The sequence below is a fragment of the Apteryx rowi genome, unplaced genomic scaffold (genome assembly GCF_003343035.1).
Source record: "Apteryx rowi isolate R43461 unplaced genomic scaffold, aptRow1 scaffold_413, whole genome shotgun sequence".
In the NCBI taxonomy this organism is placed as follows: domain Eukaryota; kingdom Metazoa; phylum Chordata; class Aves; order Apterygiformes; family Apterygidae; genus Apteryx; species Apteryx rowi.
The window spans coordinates 101,774-121,734 of record NW_020450645.1 but is presented as its reverse complement, the minus strand read 5'-3'; the positions used below and the strand labels follow the sequence as shown (position 1 = coordinate 121,734).

The following is a 19,961-nucleotide window of genomic DNA, read 5'->3' as shown; positions in this document are numbered from 1 at the left end:
CCCAACCTTGAAACTTTGCAAAGCAGTTTACCTTGCTATAGTTGTTAATGTTATGGAAAAATAGCATGAATTTATACATGGCACGTGGGCTCTACAGAATTTATCTGTTGTGATTCACTGAAGATGAACACAGTTGAGGGTGGGGGGGGAAATGAATGGAGGAACTCAAACATTTTCTCTGTAAAGGGTGGTGGTTTCCTGAGAGAGTTTTCTTCCATGGTTAGGACCCATCACTTGTTCTGTTTTCAGCTTTGGCTATGTGATTTGAGGCAAGTGTCTGTTTGAAAACTTGCCAGTGAAGCATTAACTTCCTCTTTGTTGCAGTATAGGACCCTGCTGATTATGCCGGGAGTTTATTTTGCCTTTTGTGACCAAATGTATGAGTTATCATATACAAGATAAGCTCCAGTGTGATAATCCTGTAAAGTAATTCCCTAATTCTATTAACTAGTATTAATTGGTTGTGGAAGAGAGGCATTTTGTTGAGCTGGCTGCACCGTCACCTCAACAGTGGAATTATTTTGTGATTATGCTATCAGTTATGTTGATGAAAAAATTTAATTTGTCAGCTCTGGAAACTGAAGCTCTCTAGGAAGGAAACAGTAACTCCAGGCCACCACAGAACAATCAGTTCCAATGTCTTGTACCATGTCTGGTTTTAAGCAAGAGAGACTCTTTTAGGAAGGAGAGGATAGCTCAGGGTTCTTGACCCATTCATTTTTGGATGTCCTTTCCTTAACCAAAACATTGACAAGAAAGGTGTCTCCAACTAGAGTAAATCCTATGGGAACAATGCACAGGACTGGCCTCGTGTATGCACTAACCTGGTCACAGTTGCAAAGTTGACTGTGTTGGTATAAACCTCGCAATGCGGTTCAGCTCAGGCCTCAATGCCTGTCAGTTAGGAGCAGGCTCAGACCATGCATGTGAGCGGTTGCAGTGACTCAGCTGCCGTGGTAACCTGCTACCTTGCTGTTACTCATTTGTGCATGACCACTTAAAAACCTTCTGCACAGCAGACCGTTGGACAGCTGTCTGCAAAATGAAGGCTAAAATACAAAACTCTGAGGTCCGTTGTGAAACTTTTTCAACCTGCAATTCCTTTCTTCTTAAGGGGAGGATAGTGCAAGGAGTGGCTGTCACAAAGAACCTTTGCCTGACCTGTTTGACAGACCAGGTGGTACAAAGCTCATAACACCGCTTCCGCTCTGGGATCCTACAGCAGGGGCCTCTTCAGGCTCATGCAGTCACCCCTCTGCTGCTGCTTCTTTGGGTTCCAGTGAATATTGCAGTCGTGGCTTTGGAAGTAAGTATGGGAAGATGATTTTTCATTAGAGAACACTGGTGAGCACTACTTCTCAGAGAAACCTGAAGCTTGTGGACGTGTGAGGGCCCTAAACTTCTGTTACTGAGAGCTGTATGCTGTCCCCTAGGCATCTGTGGCCACTAAAATTCATCTTTGAGATTAAAAACTGTGCTTGGGAAATTTAGCTTTGTAAACGTACCTCACCTGTAATACCGTGTCTTTCTAGTGAACTCTGGCGTGCAGAATCTTTATGGAGGAAGAATGGCAGAAGACCGAATCAGGGCTGTACACAGTGCCACAAGCGATGCTATTAATCATCTTCACAAATCTCTGGAATCCTGTCCAACAGAGCAAACAGTGGCTGAAGATCCCTCTGGGTTGAAGGTGAGTTAGCAAGAAAAGATGTTGACTGCTGAATTTAGAGATTTCTTGTCACCTTCATCATGAAGTGTAACATCAGAGATGATGCCCTAGAGCATCCTATGCCTTCACATTTGAAATAACTTCCCATTTTTCAACCTGATGGGAGAAGGCAGTCTAATTGCTTCCTGCCCATGAGGTTGTTTCAGACTGCCAATATTGATGTTCTACCCTCTTGCTTGAAGTAGTAGTACCTCAGACAGTGCAACAAACTCACTATTATTTGTATGTACGTGACTAGCAGAGCAGAGGCAGGTGTCTAGCAAGAAACTTCTTGCTCTTTTCTCCCAGTTAGGTCTCCTAGTGAGCTATGAGAAGTAGTTTCTTAGCATTGCAGAAGACTGAGTCTGTGTAACTCAATAGACTCCAGATCAGTCCATTCTGATCTGCTAAAGAGCAGCTCTTGGTTTGTGTAGTGGTGCAGAACCCATTTATAAGGTTATGTGCAAGGTGTTGGAAGGCACATGCCTCTACAAGGTGGTGCATTTATGTGTAGATATCATATCATTTGTCAGATTCACTTGGGCCCTTTCAATGCCAGGGAAGTCATTTAATGTCACATGGTGATAGTATTTAGCCTCACTTCATGTTTCCTAAGAGCCTGTAGGAGTCTTACACTTGATGAGAAAAGAGAAAGTGCTTTCAGTTCCTCACTCCTTGACAGTGACACCTGTTGTGAGCATGGCAGGTTTAGGTGGATTTTTCCACTTGCATAAGCCACCTTCTCATGCTCTCAGAGCAGTGTGAGGCTTGAGGATGGTTTGTGTAGAAGCATTAGTGGGTCTGACCTATGGTATTGCTGGCCTCCTCTCTGCAGAAATTGCTTTTCTTGGGTAGAAACCAACAACGGGTAGACAACTTCCTTTTAGTAAAACTGTAGTAGGACAGCAGAGCTGGATAGTTTGATATAGAAAGCAGAAGTGTCTGTGCAAGGTGTTTCTTTCAGATCCTGTATCTCATCCTCTCAGGTTCCACTGCTGCTGCACCAAAAGCAAGCGCTTGCGTGGCTACTCTGGAGGGAGAGCCAGAGCCCGTGTGGAGGTATTCTGGGTAAGTAACAGAATGGGAAGTGGATTTTGGGGGCAGATTTATGCCAAGAAAAGCTTGGCACATAGCTGATTATTAGCCTCAGAGTAAGTTATTTGTAGGCATGTCAAAGGGCTTGTTCTTCCATGTATTTCAACCAATTACAGCTATTAACCCATCGTTAAATTGTGCCCTGAAATGGTCAGACTTCTGCTTCCAGGATTCTCCATGGTACTTTCTGTTGTGTTAATTGTTTCAGAGTAGATCTGAGTCCGGGGAGCTCATTTCTGCAGGTCATCGCAACTTCTGTCTGCCTCTCTCTTTCCAGCAGATGACATGGGCTTGGGGAAGACTCTAACAATGATTGCTCTCATTCTGACTCAGAAGAAGCTGAAGACAGAGAAAAGAAAGGAGAAGTTAGAAATCTGGCTATCCAAAAATGGTGCAGAATTGTTTCTACTATACAGTATATATGTTATGAAACAGTGCCATTTGAAATGCCTAAAGCATTATAGGTTAATGGCTCCTAAAACAAGACTCTCATCTGTGCGTACTTCCCTTCTGTAGGGAAATTCCATTAGCCTTAATATTTACAGCACTGCCTTGTGAGACCTTTCTCTTGATCAGTGTCATATGTTCTTCTAGTGGATGTGCAAGATTCCCCAACCTGTCACTTCATATTATTTTAGGGAGGGGTATTTTTTGCTTGTTTGGTTGGCTTTTTTTTTTTCTTTTTTTTTTGAATTGATTAGCTTCCTGAACTGGGTAGATCCAGTAAATGGTGGTTTCAAATAGTTGAATGTTTACATAGTTTTCTTAGCATGAAGACTTGCATTAATTACTCCTTATCTCCATGTGATTGGTTCTTTCTGTGGGATTACTTTACCTTGTTTATGGAGATAATGGACATTATAAAGTTTTTAAGAAACAGTATGGTTCCTGTGTGACCCCAAAATCTGTCACAGTCCAACCAATTACATGAACATGGAGACAATTTTTTCCGTTTTCCCACTTTTATTGACTATATAATCGGTTCTTTTTATGTGGTTCAAAATGTGGTTCCTAAAACAGAAAAGATGCATTTATTTGGAATTACATTCTCAAGAAAGATCAAGGTTAGTTCCTTACTCCTGACATTTCAACTTATCTGAAGGAGCTGCACAGATGTATAGCATAACTCTGAGTGGAGAGGAAGTGATGCTTTTAGTGTTTAAGTAAGGTTTTTTTCCTCCCAGAACTAACCACCCCAAGGAATACAATGTGGATAGGTCTGCTTCGCAAACTGCGCTTACAGGAAAAGTGGGCTGATCTTAATTTTTTTTGACTCGCTAAACTTCTGTCTTTGTTGTAGTCTAACATAAAGACATTGAAAATCTGTTTGCAATGTTTTCTTGCAGATTCCACTGTTATCCCTTCCCATGGCACTTTAATCATCTGTCCTGCTTCCTTGATCCACCACTGGAAGAAAGAGATTGACAGACATGTAGGCTATGGCAAGCTGAGGGTTTATCTGTACCATGGGCCAAACCGAGATAAACATGCAGAGGCGTAAGTGCAAAACTATAAATATGAGCAAGAGATTCTGTATATCAAAACTGAAATTCAGTGACTCTAGTATTGATGGAAGGAACCTGAAGTATGAAAAGGCAGAGGATTCAGGAGGTCAGACTGATATCTGTTAAGATGTATTATTGTTAGAATTATATAGCAAAATTATAATGGTCTGTACCGATGCTGAGTGGTTCTGGTTCAGGCTATTGTTGCTCTTGATAACCAAAAAAAAAAGTTAAGCTTACGTCCTCTAAAATTAGTCTCTTGCTTGCAGAGATTGTCAGTGGCAGTTTCTTCCATGCTTGTGCTTTTTGTGGGTAGGGGGTGTGTGGGGGTGTTTGTTTTTCAAATTGGTTATATGGGTAAGTCAGAAAACTTTCTATGCCACTTTGGCCATGCTGAGCAGTGTTTCTAGGTGCCAAGTTCTAAGCGATGTGGTGTGGATTCAATATCACTGACTTTCGCTGTCTTCTTGAGCTTGGTGTTTAGCCTTGTCTAATTTCAGTATCCATAAAATGGGGACAACATACCATTCTTTGACTGCTGTGAAGCTCAGTTTCCTGTAAAACTCTCTGCATTTCAGCTCTTGTAGAACTGTGGTGTTCTTCAACCTTGAGCGTGTGTTTTGTTTTGCAAAATGAATTCCTCATTGTTCTTGCTCCTGATTTGTACTTGCCTTTTTACAGGATCTCTGCATATGATGTTGTTGTCACAACCTACAGCATTCTCTCCAAGGAGGTTCCCACAAGCAAAGAGGAGGGGGAAGTCCCTGCTGAGGACCATGACGTGGGGGTGAGAAACCATGTTGTTGCCATAACATTTTGTTCTAAGGTAGTACAAGCCATTATTGTTTCAAGGAGCACCTTATAGTACAGGGAGCACTGGACTGAAGATTTTTTTTATAAGTCTCCTGTTGGGCTTGCACAAACAAAACAAAATGATGAAAGTGCTGTGAAGTGCAGAAAGAAGACAGGGAAAAATATTCACAATAAATCTATTTTTGTAGTAATCTTAAACATTTTAATGATGTTCAATGTTGTAATAAAAAGTAGTTGTAAGAAGAGCATGATGATGAACGTCTCCTCCTTTGAGGTGAGACCATGAAGGAGTGCTAGAATCTCCTGTTTAGTGTTCTTTGCTGCTGGGAGAGCTAACATCCCTTTAAACTACAGGAAGCCTGTCACGCTTAAGCTCTGGGTCAGTGTGAACTGAGATTGAGGCAGTTCACATGCTGCTGTCTTAAATGAAGAAACAGCAATATGTTTGCCAGGCCATGAAATGGATAAAATGATTGCTGAATACCAATTGAACTTGGTTACACACTATAGGAGTAGTACGCTTTGAATCCAGTCCCTTCTGTCTTGCTTGTGTTTGATATTTTTGTTACTTAGCTCTGCATATGGAGCCACTTGCAGCTCTTAAAGCAAATAGTCCTTTGAATTTCTTCAAAGTTAAAGGTGGCAATTGTCCATATAAAACCGTAGAGAGTTCTTGTATTTAAAAGTGCAGGATATGCCGCTGTAGAGTAGTTATATGCAGTCCTTTGTCCCAGCTTAGCAAAACTGGACTGATCCAGAATGCCTTTTGGGAGGGCATGTAAGAAAAACAGCAGAAGGTTAGAAATTGTCATCAAGAATAGGCAAACATGTTGTCTCTGTTTATTAATTTTTGTGGAAGCTTTGGAGAGATGCTTTACTGAGATAGAAGTGCCTACTGTAATGAAACAGAAAGACTCACAGCAGGAAGTATGAAAGTAAGAGCTCAGATTAGTGCTGACTAATGTAAGGAAAAGGCTTCTTGCTAGAAAAATAATCTATTGGTTTGTGGCTCTTTAGACAGCCTAAACAGATTATTGCTCTGGGTTGTAAATATAATCTGCTTTTTCATTCAGGGTGGGTCACATCCCTGTTCCCCTCTGCTCAGGGTTGCTTGGGCTCGAGTTATATTGGATGAAGCTCACAATATTAAAAACCCAAAGGTTCAAACCTCTATAGCCGTGTGCAAGCTGAGAGCCAGTGCCAGATGGGCTGTGACCGGGACACCAATACAGAACAACCTGCTGGACATGTACTCTCTGCTGAGGTGAGCTTCCTGCCCATAAGAAATGGGATAGGGCTTCCAGTGGTTCTACAGTGACAGAGTGCTGCAGTTGCTTTTAAGTTGGAGAGGTTTCTAAGACATAAGGGGTATAGTGGCACTAGTGGTTTTAACTTTATGGGTATTGGATTACAAGCCTGTTGCTGGGGCAGTCCACAAGCCTGCCCATGCGCTACTGACCTGTTGCTTGCAGCTATTCTGCTTTCATAGGGGACAAACAGGAAATTAGTTGAACTCTCCTTTGTCTCCAAGATGAATACCCACAAAACCAATTTTAATGAACAGATGTTTTATATGATAATCATTGCTCCTCCCAGGCAGGCCTGGTAGGAAGCTCATTAAAGGGAGTGTTGTGCTACAATGGCTTTTAAGGAAAAGTTTAAAAACTGGCTTCTCTAAACAAATGATATGCAGGTTAAGCACTCTGCACTCCTCAGTGCTGAGTGGAGAAAGATTATGGAGGGTGTTAGAGGACCAGAAAGAACTCACATCTGAAATTAATTTTGTATAATTGAAATTAATTTTCAATTAAAAAGCACAGGATTTTGAAATAACACACAAATAGGCTTTTGGCAAATGCTTGTGCTACTTGATGTACTCTATTTAATGGTGATGCTTGAGAGATGATAAGCTAAGAGAAAGTGATAGGTACAGAACTAGGAAGACCGTTTCACAGTGCCAGTGGTGCTAAGACTTTTGAGCAAACATGTTATCGGTGTGCTGAAACTGAATGTGTTTTACCACTCCTAGCAGATGTGGCTGAATTGGAAGTGTGGTGTTCTGGATAGCAAGGAGCTTGGTTTTGGTCACTCAGGAGTAACTGAAGAACTTCTCTTCACTTGATATGAAGTCTCCTTCTTCCCTCCTGTTGCAGGTTTCTGCGTTGCTCTCCTTTTGATGAATACAAGGTGTGGAAGTTCCAGGTAGATAACAATACAAGGAAGGGAGGAGAGAGGCTGAGCCTGTTAACCAGGAGCCTTTTATTACGGAGAACTAAGGACCAGCTGGATTCATCTGGCAAGCCCTTGGTAAGAACCTCTCTTTCCACAACTAGAGACTCCTTCCATTGTTTTCCTTACAACAGCCAGTTGTTAGTTCTTTACACACATAAGTCTGTTAATGAGTAGGTTTTCCTATCCCCTGCAGTCCCTTGAGTAAGAGGAGTAAGTGTCTGTGGGTTTGACTCTTTATCCAGAAAACAGAAATACACAGCTTTAATGTAGCTAGGGAGAAGAATTAAACCTTTGTTGTAAATCACCGGTAGAGCAGAATGTGTAAACTAATTCAAGTAGATGTCTATTTAGCGGAAAGTTAGGCTAGATCTGAGAACTGAAACTGCTGGGCATCAAATGGATCTGGTGCAAGTTGGGGCATTGACTTCCTGCATTACTCTTTACTCAGTTTAACAGACTGTTTGTATTGGGTCACTGGTATATTTGTAAGTCTATTTAAGGTGCAGTTCCGGTGCACTGCCCAATTCTGAATGGGGAACTGAGAAGCTATTTTTTTTTTTTCCCCAAAGCAATAAATCATTCTTTCCATGGTAGCTATGTGGCAGGCCATACTAGGTTCCTCTTGCCTTTTGTTATTGGCTGATTTGGAATAAAAAAAATTTAATATCTTGAGTATTAATTGGGCTACTTGGAGTTCTGTAGGCATCTGTGTTTTGACATAGCTGCAGTAATGTTAAGTTTAATGAAGAAAGGAATTTCTGAGACCTAGAATACTGTGTTAACTCTTGAAATACTGGTGTTTGTGATGCTCTGTAAGGTTTTTGCGCTATATACATCTGATCTGCTGTATTTTTACTTCAGGTATCTCTGCCACAGCGTAGCACTCAGTTGCATCAGTTAAAACTTTCAGCAGAGGAGCAATCCGTGTACAACGTGCTCTTTGCAAGATCCAGGTATGAATGTAGGAGGAGATAGGGCATTCTTGTGGGTTTTTTTTTTTGTTTCTTCCTAGTATGAAAAGTTACAATCTCTTCAAGATGAGAAGATCTTTTGGACCAGTTCTTTTTCCTGTTAACTTCTTCCCTTTCTGACTATCTGTCAAACAAGTTTGAAAATATCCTACTTGTAGTAGCAAAAGCTGGGGCACTAGTGTAAAGGAAGGCTGATACATTTTACCTCCATTTTTGTCTGAAAATATAATGATAGAGTCCTGTGGCACCCCTCGCCTTTTTTTTTTTTTTTTTTTTTTTTTTTTTTTTTTTTTTTTTTTAATCCTAATACTCGGGGTCTCTTTCAACAATGTTGTTATTAAAAAAAAAAAGTCTTCCTTCTGAGTATACCTTTAAAGATGTCCTTTTGTATTTTTATGAATAATATTGTCTATTGGGTACCTAACTCTTATGCTTAAAGTATTTTGATAATAAGACTTTTCTTCTGCGTTTTCCAAAATGGATCTTGCTTGTGATCTTTGAGTTAAACAAAATGGGCTTTTTGTGACCTGAGGAACGTAACTTAATGTAGTTCAAGAAATATACTGAATGGTTAATGAAACCCTCTTTACCTCAGTAATTCATCAACTTGTTTGCTACACAGGTGACACTTGCCTTTTTCTTCCTGCTTTAAATCCCACAGTCTTTGTCTTGTTTTTCCAGGTCAACACTACAGTCCTATCTAAAAAGACAAGAGCAGAAGAATCAATGCAGAGAGTATTCTGGTGGTAACCCATTCGAGAGAGGTTTGAACACCCTCCCCTAAAAATATTTGTAGAAGTGCCTCTGTTAAGTGCCCAGATAGAGAGGGGGAACAGACTTGGAAATTCCTTGAGAAACACTTTGCCACTGCTGTTATGGAGAATCCTGCTGTACAGCCTTTGGATTTGAAGTGTTGAAGTCATACCTGTAGTCTCCTCCTGCTTAACTTTTAGGGGACTCCTGTTTAAGTATCAGTAGGTCTGAATCCGCCAGTCTGCTCACTTGCTGTGAGTAATAAAGGAGGCATGGTTGAAGGGATGATAAAGTAATTGTTGGAGATTGTTAATAGACAGTATGGGGTAGTGACTAAAGTGGGGCTGAGTCAGTATTCCTAAGGTCTGTCCTCACTTCCGTGGCTCTGGGCAAATCCATTAACCTGTTTGTGCTTAAAATTCCCTCCTGAAATAGGAGTGATATTTCAGAGAAGAGGTGTCAGTGTTAGTGATATTATGATATATAATGTATGTGATATCTTTATTTGTGTTATTTTATTATTTTTTAAAGTGGGGTTTGATGGATTTCTGCATTAAATCAGGAGTTTGCTTGCCTGTTGGTTCTTGTTTCTTATTGATTGAACTCTTGCTGGAAGTGGCTGGGCCAGTGCTTGGAAATGCCTCTGAGAGCTCTTGGTGTTCTCCCTTCTTTTCTTGGCAGTTGCACAGGAGTTTGGAACCAGTCAGAAGGAACTTCTAGCAGGCTCCCAAAGTGCCTCCCAGGTCTCAAGTACTGTTCACATCTTGTCTATGCTTTTGAGGCTCCGTCAGTGCTGCTGCCACCTCTCCTTACTGAAAATGGTAATTGCATAGTCTTGTAGCGTGGGTGGGAGGTTTTTATGGTTGGGGGTTTCTTTGCAGATTTTGTTTTTTTGTTGTTGTTTGTTTTTTTGGGGGGGAATTATTTGTGTAAGTTAACTGGTAAGTGTGCTGTAGCACTCCTGGATCATTTAGCTAGGGGTGTATGAGTTAAGTCATTTCTTGAACCCCATGCTTTAGTGCATGGGAGGTTTGTAGTTGGGCATACTTCCTGCTGAAGTCACTTGAGTTCCCCAGCATGGTCTGTACGGCCAGTTGTGGCTCTTGAAATGCCTTTATTCAGATCAAAAAAAAAAAGGGGGGGGGGRGGGGGATTTTAAGGGCACAGAAGCAAAAAAGAGGAGGCTAAGTCTTGATCTTAATCTAGTCCTGAAAAGCCCACAAGTGCAGCCTATTTTAAAGGCTTGTGTGTCAGAGTGCCTGTTTAATTATCTTTCCCTCAATCCAAGTTGTGTCAGCCCTGCATGAAGTAGGCTAATCTTTCAGAATTTGTTTGTTCTGTCATATAAAGTGGCTGTAGCATAAGTCCAGATACTATGGGAACAGGCAGGAATGTTCCCTCAAACATCTTTAATCCTACAAAAGTTGATGCTATGGGGGGGGACACTGAGGAGACTGGACCGTAGAAAAGGGCTGAGCTCACATGCTATCCCTAAACAACTGTTGCCTGGGACAGAATATGGGGTCAAAGGGACTGTTGGTCTGACCCAACAGGGTGTTTCTTATGGTTCTGTGTTCACATTGCCTCGGATAGCTTCCTTCAAACCCACCGACCTCAGCAGAGGTTGCACAGACTGAAGATCAGTACTGAATTTTATCTCAGGCTTGCCTGCCATCTCTTATTATATTGCTATTGCTTTTTTTTAAAAAAAAAAAAAAAAAACTCCTGCAGGCTTTGGACCAAGTTAACTTGACCAGTGAAGGCCTTTCCCTCTCCCTTGAGGAACAACTTAGTGCTTTGACCCTGTCTGAGCTCCAGACTCCTGATTCCAAGGCAACTGTTTACCTCAATGGCACAGCTTTTAAAATGGATCTCTTTGAAATCACTAAGGAGAGCACCAAGGTAGGTGTGCTGGTTGTAATTTTGTGCACTCCCTTGAGAAACTTAGATTTCAGCACTTCATCTTTAAATGGTTAATGAATTGTCATCCTTGACAATTGCAGATCAGGATAACCTGGCAGTTTAGATGAAATCAGATGAGTAGATTGATGATCAGCCAGCCCCCTTCCAGGAAGGCTCCAACTTATCAGGCTTTGATGGGTATCTGATAAAATTGTGAGAGCCTGGCTATGCTGATAAACTGTCTGTGCAAATCTTGAGTACTGGATCCAAAGAAGTTTAGAAAAATATGCATATGAGAGCATGCTGCTTGTGAAGAACTAGAGAAAATGGGATGGCAGTGAGAGGAGAGATGGTAGTAACCTGGCTTCTCACAGAATGGTTGGAGTCTATAATACATGTTTGTATCACTTGATTTCTTACGCTGTTTTCCATGGTGGGAGTTCTTACCAATGACTCTTAAAGTATCTCGAAAGTCTGAGCAGAAAAGACATTATACTTTAAGTAATTTTCCTCACTTTCTCTTCTAGTGAAGAGTAGCCAAGTACAAGCTGGATTGAGACAGCAAGCAGACTAACTCTTTTCTTGCAGATAGCTCACCTCTTGGCTGAACTGAAAATTATCCAGAGTTGCTCAGAATCTCAGAAAAGGTTAGCAAACTTGCACTTTTTGTCATAATGACTGAAAGACGGGTGTATTTTGACAGTAACAGAGGTCGTTTAAAACACTTGAATGCAAAACTCCTGGTACGATAAAATGCTGACAGTACTGTAGCACTTCAAAGCTGATTGTGAGAAAAATCCAAGGAAAGACAAAAGAAAGAGCTGAAACTGAATGTAATTTAAGAAGTAGGTAAGTGTAAACTAGGGGAGTGTGTGAAGAATCTCAGGCCTTGAGAGGCCCAGGAGGGCACTTTTTTTTTCTCCAGAAACAGACTTGGGAAGAATTTGATCATGCTGAAAAATATTTGCCCTCAGCTTTGGCCAAAAAAAAAAAAAAGGCAGGAGAATAAAGCGCTGCTTAGAACTGAGCCTGATATAAATGAATGTATTGATCTCATTGTGTTGCTGAAGTCCTGCAGCTCTCACTGTACAAGCTTTGTCTTCCTTAACACAAAATTATTGAACAAGTTACTGCCTGCCCAAAATGCTTAATCTAGAGAATGTGGGGAGTGAGAGGATCAGGGAAATCCAAGTTTGTTGCTATTGATTAATTTTGTGGAAAATACTCTGATATTGTGATGACAGGTGGCAACATAAAATCCAAAAATAGAGTTGAGAGTCACAGACTTAATTTGTCTTAAGTTTATCGGGTGTTAGCCTTTCACAACAGGTTTAGCACTAGACTAACTAGGTGAATCTAACTATTTCTGCATTGGGAAGGGACTTCTCTGTCCAGTTTGCAGTGAGGGAGAGTGCTTATGTTACTTCTTTTGGGTGAGGCACTGCAATAAGCAAACTGTTACAGTACACACAGCACTTGTTTTGAACTCCCTGTTCTGTCTCCAGTGTTATTGTGTCTCAGTGGACGAGTATGCTGAAAGTTGTGGCTGTGCACCTCCAGCGACTAGGCCTGAAGTATGCTACAGTGGACGGCTCTGTCAATCCTAAACAAAGAATGGATGTGGTAGAAGAGTTCAATAACAATCCTAAAGGGCCTCAGGTATGAAACTGGGTGGGGAAGCAGTTACTGGCACTGCTATGAACAGATGGGATAACTGACTTCATGACTCCTTACTGGTGCCACTTTCTATTTGGATCTCAAGGTGCCAGGATCAGCAGGGAAAAGAGTAGCTGCAGAAACAAATGTATATCTTAAAATGAGCAGGAGCAGCTGCTAAAGTTCTCCCTGATGTTAGTCTTCTGTATTGAGATCATGCAATTCCTAGGCTAGTGCCAAGCTTGTCTGAGTTTTCAGTATGCTCAAAAACCTTTCTGCCCCAAAGGGTAATGTGGAACGTGAGGGCCAATCGGTTCCACTCAGAGCAGGTCAATTGTTTCCAGCTGCTGGAAAGTTATTGCTCATAGTGGTATGTGTTCATCTGAACATTGACATTGCTGTGATTTAGGGAGGACAGGCTGCCTCCTCTGAGGATGGATCTCTCATTGGAAGGGGTGAATGGGGGGCATTAGCTAGTTTTCTTTGCTAGAATTCTTGCACAAGATGCTATCTACAAAACAGATCTTTCTCCTCCTAGCTTTTAACTTAAAGAAGTTCTCTGCCAGCTATATGAGTCAACTTCTTAAACAAGATCAGGATTTTAACCTCCCGTGTACTTTAACCATGTAATTGAGCAACAAATGCATATAACAAATATTTCTGTCCTTTACTGATTGGGTTCTTTTCCTGCTGTACAAGAAAGCATCTCTAAATTGACCATCTGCCATTTCATCACCAGCTACTCATCATTTTCTGAATACGAGGCTATGTGGAATCAAAGTGAAATGAATAGCATATACATATTTATTTTTATTTATATATATATATGTGTGTGTGTGTGTGTGTGTGTGATACATGTGCAGTAATAAGCTGGCCTTAGAGCCACAGCTTCCATGTCCAGGTTTCTGTATCTCATCAGTTAACATCAAACTAACTCCTAAATATATCCTAATAAATATACCTATAGAATATAAGTATGATGAACAGTTTTCTTTGGTCTGATCTTTGATACTAATTAGTATGTGGAGTATATGAAGCGTTCATTTTCTGGAAATGAACTCCTCAATTTAACTCTCTTTTGGCCTTTGAAGGTAATGTTGGTCTCGTTGCTGGCTGGAGGCGTTGGTCTGAACTTGATTGGAGGCAACCACCTCTTTCTCCTTGACATGCACTGGTAAAGACAAATAAAAGTTTCATCTCCAAGGATGTATGCAGGGCACACTGCTCTTTTTTTTTTTTTTTTTTTGCTTACCTTGTGTATTATGATTTCTTACACAATTGGGTCGGAGGGAAGATTTTAGCTGAGAGTAAGGGCTAGTGATTAGCTGCAGAAAAGTGTTTTTAATACAGCCTTCCTCCAAATCACTCTAATCTGTCAGTGCTCACTGCTATGAAATACCATCGGGGGGGGGGAATAACAACAATCCAGAGAAGCCTAAGTATGCTGTTTGTGTCACAAAAGGATACTGCGGAGTTGGCAGTCCCTGGCTTAACTTCTTGCAGTAATAAAAAACAGTGCAGTGATGCCCACAGGGAGTTTGTCTTGAAACAAATTGATAAAGAATAGTCAGTGACTGAGTATGGCTAGTGTGCCTTGGAGTTTTACAGGGCTATGAAAATGCGTTTCAGCACAGCATAAGGTAGCTGCTGAGTAGCAGCATTAAGGAGACACTTCTACATTATAGAAGTTATGGCAACAAGTAATCCCTGTCCCTGCTTGTCTTACAGTGAACTGTTTCTTATGGAAATATTCATGAGTGAAGGCCTTTTTCAATGGAGTTTGCCTTTCTGCTTCTTTCCCCTTTCCTTACCAGCTACTCAGCTTTCTGTGAATACTAACTACTGGATAGAAATATGGAATTATGTGGAACAATGATCTAATTCAAAAAGCTGATTTTTTTTTTTTGTGTGGAGTTGTGGCAGATTTCTACCCAGGGCTAAGGGAAATCTGGCTGGGCTGACTAATGGCGATCAATGGTGATCAAGCTAGTAAACCTAAGGTAATTTGAGAGGAGGTTGTAGTTGTTCTACAGAGAAAGAAGACAGGATGTTTTGGAGGCAGACAAATGCTTTGGTATTTCTGTTATTCCTGAGTTTAATAAGCTCCAAGGCTATGCAAACTTTCTTCTCTTGCAGGAATCCTGCTCTCGAGGACCAGGCATGTGACCGCATTTACCGAGTGGGGCAGCGGAAGGATGTTGTGATACACAGGTCAGGATCATCCTTAGCAGTAAAAGAGGCAGTTGCTGCTCATGTACTGTCTGTCTTTAGTTTGGGGGACAAGGCCTTGGTTTGAGGCTTGTTTTCTGACATGTTGGGCACAAGGTCTGAAGGTGGGATTGAGGGTCACTGAGGTAAAAGAGAATATATGAAGATATTCTTATGTGGCATTTGCCTGTATGGTGCTATGGGGCTGTCTGGATTGCTAGCAGTGATTTTTTTTTTTTTTTTTTTTCCCCTAAATAAACACTGACCCATGGTTTGGTGGGAATATCCTATCCCTTCCTGGGAACCCCTTAGTCCCTATCTTTTGTGGAATGGAGATGTTAATTGTAAGGACAAGAGAATAATTGCCATTTCTTATGGCTATTAAATATCAAACTTTTTTTGGTCTTAGTGGCTATAGTGCTAAATAAAGGGCCAAAAATAGTCTTGCATCTGCCATGCTTAGGAGTAGCCACATCCTTCCCTACCTTCTCTGAGCAGGTTTGTCTTGGAGAGTGAAGTGGAGCAGTTCGGAACCACCCGGAGGGTGCGTTAACTAAACATCGCAGGGCAGTCGAGGATCTTATGGCAATAACCACTTGTGGGTGCTTACTGACTTTTTATTAGCAGTCTGGGGATAGACACCATGCTCCCTAAGTCTGGACCTTGTTAATATCAGTAACATAAACATACAGAGCACTTCTGATAAATGTCAAAGTTGACCTTTAGAAAAATCATTTGTGATTTTAGGTACTAAAAAGCTAGCTTAGCTATTGTAAGTGTGCAGAAAATTCAAAGCATCTGGAATCTAGAAAACTATTTTTTGTACAATGGTTTTAGTGGTTCTATGATAACTGATGGCACCTATTATACTATGGAATTTATCATAGAATTACTTTTGCTTGAGATCAAACCTGAGGCCTCAAGTGCATCAGACTTTTCTTTGAAGTGTTAAAAATATCTGGATACAAGAACAGCTGTCTTCTGTGAACAGGTACACTTGGTCAGTCATATAATAGGTTGCTAATAGTTAACTGAGACAAGCACTTTCTCAATAAGTTTCCAAAGGCTTACTACACTGACTTTCTCCTAGCAATTGAGATGAGATGGCTTTTTATTTTTAGGTTCGTCTGTGAAGGAACGGTGGAAGAAAAGATAGTAGAACTCCAGACCAGGAAGAAAGATCTCGCCCAGCAGGTGCTGTCAGGCAAAGGAGAGTCCTTCTCTAAGCTCACTCTGGCTGACCTCAAAATTCTCTTCGGCATCTAATTTATCCTTTACAACAGAAATGGAAAGCAATTTTGTACCTAGGAGTACCTGAGGAGACTTCAGCAAAGAACTGCTGTTTAAGGTGCTCCTTTATTTTGAAAAAAGCTAATTTTTTAAACTGTTTCAGGAAAGGAAGTTATTGGCTTCTGGAATTTGTTTTAATACTAAAATCAAATAGTGTCCAAAGATTAATAAAGTTATAAATTAAGCTATTGCTTAAAATACTTTTAATCAATATTAAAAACAAACGCTTGTTTCATGGATTCTTATGTATGCTTTTTGGTTAGAAAACTTTTTCTTTCCTCTTCAGGATAGGAGAGAAACAGGCATAAGAGAAGCAAGGAAGTGAGAGATGAGCATGAGGTAGGAAAGATCAGAGGTTGAACGATGAGGTTGGGTGGACATGATAAAAGATCCCTCCCCCCCACACACAACAACAAAAAAAAAAACAAATTGTTTTTTAAGAGTGATAGTAAAAGAACATGATACAAGCTTTAGAATGTATTAATAACAAAATGAAGGAAAGATTTAGAGAAATACTTCATTTTCCTTACTTTCAGGAGAGCATTTTATATTTAAGTGAAGAAGCAGTATTTCTGCCCTGCTCAAAATATTATCCAAGCAGGGGACTGGATTTCTGGTATGTTCCTCTGAAACAGAAAGGAAACCTGAATCTGCCCCCCCCCCTCCTTTTTTTTTCTCTCAAGTAGTGAATAGTGTAAGGCTTCACCACTGCAAAATTTTCAATGTAGACTTTTTTTTTTTCTTGTTATTCTTTCTTAAAAGATACTTCTATTCTTATAGCAGTTGAGCTGCCAGTAATTGACTCATGCTTTGTAGTCTCTCTCCTCTTAGCACTGATGTATGCTAGTGAATGAAGTTTCTAGGCAAACATTCTTTATTGGTATTGCATCTCCTCTGCTTCCACCTCACCTTGGTATGTCCATAGCCATATCCACTGCATATTCTGGTTTTCTATTGATTGCACCATTTCTCTGGGATTTAGCACAGTTCCCATAACAAGACCCATTCCAAACTGAGGCCTTCCCTTTGCTGAAGAGTTTATTTCTGATGGTAGGTGGCAAAGTATGACATGTTGAAGTGCTGATAAGTAATTAGACTTTGGTCCCTGTTTATGGCCGTTCCCCATGGAACAAGATGATAGCATTTGGTATCCCTTTAAACGATGGAGAGCTTTATTTGCTGATCAGTGGTTCCTCTTATGACACTGTCCTGGTAGCATATGATACTGCTGTGTTAATCATTTCTCTTACCTGCCTGGATTTGATATGATGTGATGCGCAAGTGAAGCTGTTTGATTATTCCAGCCTATTGCACAGATACAGGGACTTGGGGACAGAGAAATAGTTGTTTGTTTGTATTTGTGTAATGTGTATGTGTGTATATGTGTGCGTACATACACACACGCGCACACACACATGTCCATAACTTCAGCTGTGGTGGAAATGCCTTGAGTGGCTCTCAGAATCAAGCCTAGGCAATTTAACCATACTTACAACTCTCAGCTTGTGGAATATAGTGTGTTTCTCATGTGCCTTACCATACTGGTTTTCTGCAAAACATATCAGACTGCCTGTTTTCACAAAACAGAGGGCTAAGGGCTAACTTTCCAAAATTACCTTATTGAAAAAGTATACGTGAGCAGAACTTGGACTATAGTTGCCTCTCTGGAGTTCATGCTCACTCTCTGATCTGAGCTCCTATCACTTTCCTTGGAGTAAATGTTAGCCTAGTGTGTTTTCCTCTTTAAGATATATTGCTAGATATAGCTTAAATCAGTCCATCGTACATATTATTTGTTTATCCTGTGTGTCTTTCTTTGGCTTAATTTAACCATAGTCTGAAGGCAGTGTAACTGTTAGATATGGCAGATACTGCCATTAGGATGAATTGCTTTTACTGTTTGGGGATTCCTTCTTGGAAAGGGCTTTAGCCTCTCTTAGGAGGCCCAAAAAACCTATGGGATATGAAGTGACTGAGTCCGCTCTACATTCAGCTTAGTTCAGAGAAAATCTGAAGCTGAAGGTCTAGCAAGTATCTCTAGCTACTGTCTTCTGAAATGGCAGATTAGTACAGCTAAGAGAAATTAGAACATGGCTTTCTTTTTATTGCTATATAATAGAATATCCCTTTAATACCTTAATGAAGAATACATGTTTTTGGTATTCAAGATCAACCTTTTTTTTTTTAATGACTGATTATGTTACATGGGGGGAATTAAGGCTATGGGGTGTTCTTCATTTGAGTTTGTTTTGCACTGTCTTCAGAGCTGTGAGCTAAAAGTGTTTCTGAAAATATTACTAAGCAATGCTAGCCCACATGTAACCAGGCACTGACATCTTGCTACAACACAAAACTAACAGGGCCTTGTTTCTTTATAGGAAAAAAATCTGAATTTTACTAATACTCTTAAGAAGAAAGAACCTAGAGGGTGCTTTTTTCCACTCCTCTATCAAAAAAACATCTCCCTTTAGTCTCTCATACTATACTCTGAAATCTTCTTCTACAGGCTCTCTAGAAGTAAAGCAGAACAAACCAGATTAACATCTATTCAGGAAAGGATGATGGCATAGGGAGTTAGCAAGGCTGCAATACTTGGCATCTTATGTAAGTACTTAACAGGACACGACCTTATAGACAGCTAATATCATGAGTGAGTAGCATTCACATATGCGAATGTCAAAGTTGTCCTTTAGAAAAAGCATCTGTGATACTGGGTATTAAAAAGCTAGCTTAGCTATTGTAAGTGTGCAGAAAATTCAAAGCACCTGGAATCTAGAAAACTATTTTGTGTACAGTGATTTTAGTATTATAGGTGTCACCAATTATCACAGAATTATTATGGAATTTATCATAGAATTACTATGGCTTGAGATGATCAAACCTGAGGCCTCAAGTGCATCAGGCTTTCCTTTGAAAACAGTGCAGTCACTAACGTGTGACTGAGGGGCTTCTAACAAGTATAAAGAAATGTTTAACGATGCTTCAAAGGGATAGTCTATATATAGAAGTACATATAAAGTATTGTCCTAGATGTTGATGGAGCAGAGGCTGTCACGGAAAAATTTTGCCCACCTACCCTATGGAAGGAGAACTGAGGGAGAACCAATTTGCTGGGTTTTGTATTGAGCAAAAGCTTAAATGGAGTCTCCTTTGGCACCCTGCATGTACAAGTCCGAGGTGCTGGGGCCCTGCTGCAGCCCCCAGCATATGGCCCTGGCACTGTTCTATAGCCATAGCCTGCTACAGTCCTCTTCAAATCCCCCATCCCCATCTTCTGCTTATGGTGGTTCTCCCCCTCCCTGGCCTTTCTTAGGGGAGAGGGAGGCTATGGCCACTGTGTGCTGCTAGACACTGGTGGCCAGAGCCCTGGCAGCTGCTGGCTGGTGAGGCTTCCCTGCTGCTGTAGGTGAACAGCAAGCTCTGCTTTCAAAGCTGTAAGCAAAAATATTTTAGTCTTGAGGGCAAAAAACCCCCCAAACATATGTACCTTCCTCTCACCAGCTGTGCTATAGCCCCAAAGCCTCTGCTGTCCTCCCCCTGCCCTGGGAACGAGAGCCCGGGGCTGTGCTTGGTCCTGTCGCCCCAGAGCCGGTGCTGCTGGGTGCAGGCCCGGTGCCTGGCTGCTGCCCGTGGGTGCTGCGGCAGAGCTGAAGTGGGCCGGGGGCAACTTGTCTTTAGCAGTCAGGATGGCCGAGCGGTCTAAGGCGCTGCGTTCAGGTCGCAGTCTCCCCTGGAGGCGTGGGTTCGAATCCCACTCCTGACAAATGCGTTTTGCTGGCTCCCCCCAGGGTTGGCGCGTTTTGGAGCCTCGTGGCCGTGGGACGCCGC

The 19,961-nt window shown here is 41.1% G+C and overlaps 1 protein-coding gene and 1 non-coding gene across 2 annotated transcripts in view; both read left to right on the top strand.

The window, feature by feature from the left end:
• Positions 1-16,372, top strand: part of TTF2 (transcription termination factor 2) — a 21,255-nt gene extending 4,883 nt beyond the window's left edge. The window contains exons 6-23 of the mRNA XM_026075917.1: positions 835-926; positions 1,115-1,306; positions 1,533-1,690; positions 2,695-2,776; positions 3,081-3,194; positions 4,150-4,300; positions 4,990-5,095; positions 6,195-6,385; positions 7,275-7,428; positions 8,215-8,306; positions 9,006-9,088; positions 9,759-9,898; positions 10,809-10,979; positions 11,568-11,626; positions 12,485-12,638; positions 13,727-13,809; positions 14,772-14,846; positions 15,965-16,372. Of these exons, the coding sequence (XP_025931702.1) occupies positions 835-926; positions 1,115-1,306; positions 1,533-1,690; positions 2,695-2,776; positions 3,081-3,194; positions 4,150-4,300; positions 4,990-5,095; positions 6,195-6,385; positions 7,275-7,428; positions 8,215-8,306; positions 9,006-9,088; positions 9,759-9,898; positions 10,809-10,979; positions 11,568-11,626; positions 12,485-12,638; positions 13,727-13,809; positions 14,772-14,846; positions 15,965-16,109 (2,242 nt within the window). The 3' untranslated portion in view covers positions 16,110-16,372. The remainder of the gene's footprint in view (positions 1-834; positions 927-1,114; positions 1,307-1,532; positions 1,691-2,694; positions 2,777-3,080; positions 3,195-4,149; positions 4,301-4,989; positions 5,096-6,194; positions 6,386-7,274; positions 7,429-8,214; positions 8,307-9,005; positions 9,089-9,758; positions 9,899-10,808; positions 10,980-11,567; positions 11,627-12,484; positions 12,639-13,726; positions 13,810-14,771; positions 14,847-15,964) is intronic.
• A 3,441-nt stretch (positions 16,373-19,813) lies between these two features.
• Positions 19,814-19,896, top strand: TRNAL-CAG. Its single transcript has one exon. It is a non-coding gene; the product is annotated as a tRNA-Leu (tRNA).
• The last annotated feature ends 65 nt before the right edge of the window (positions 19,897-19,961 follow it).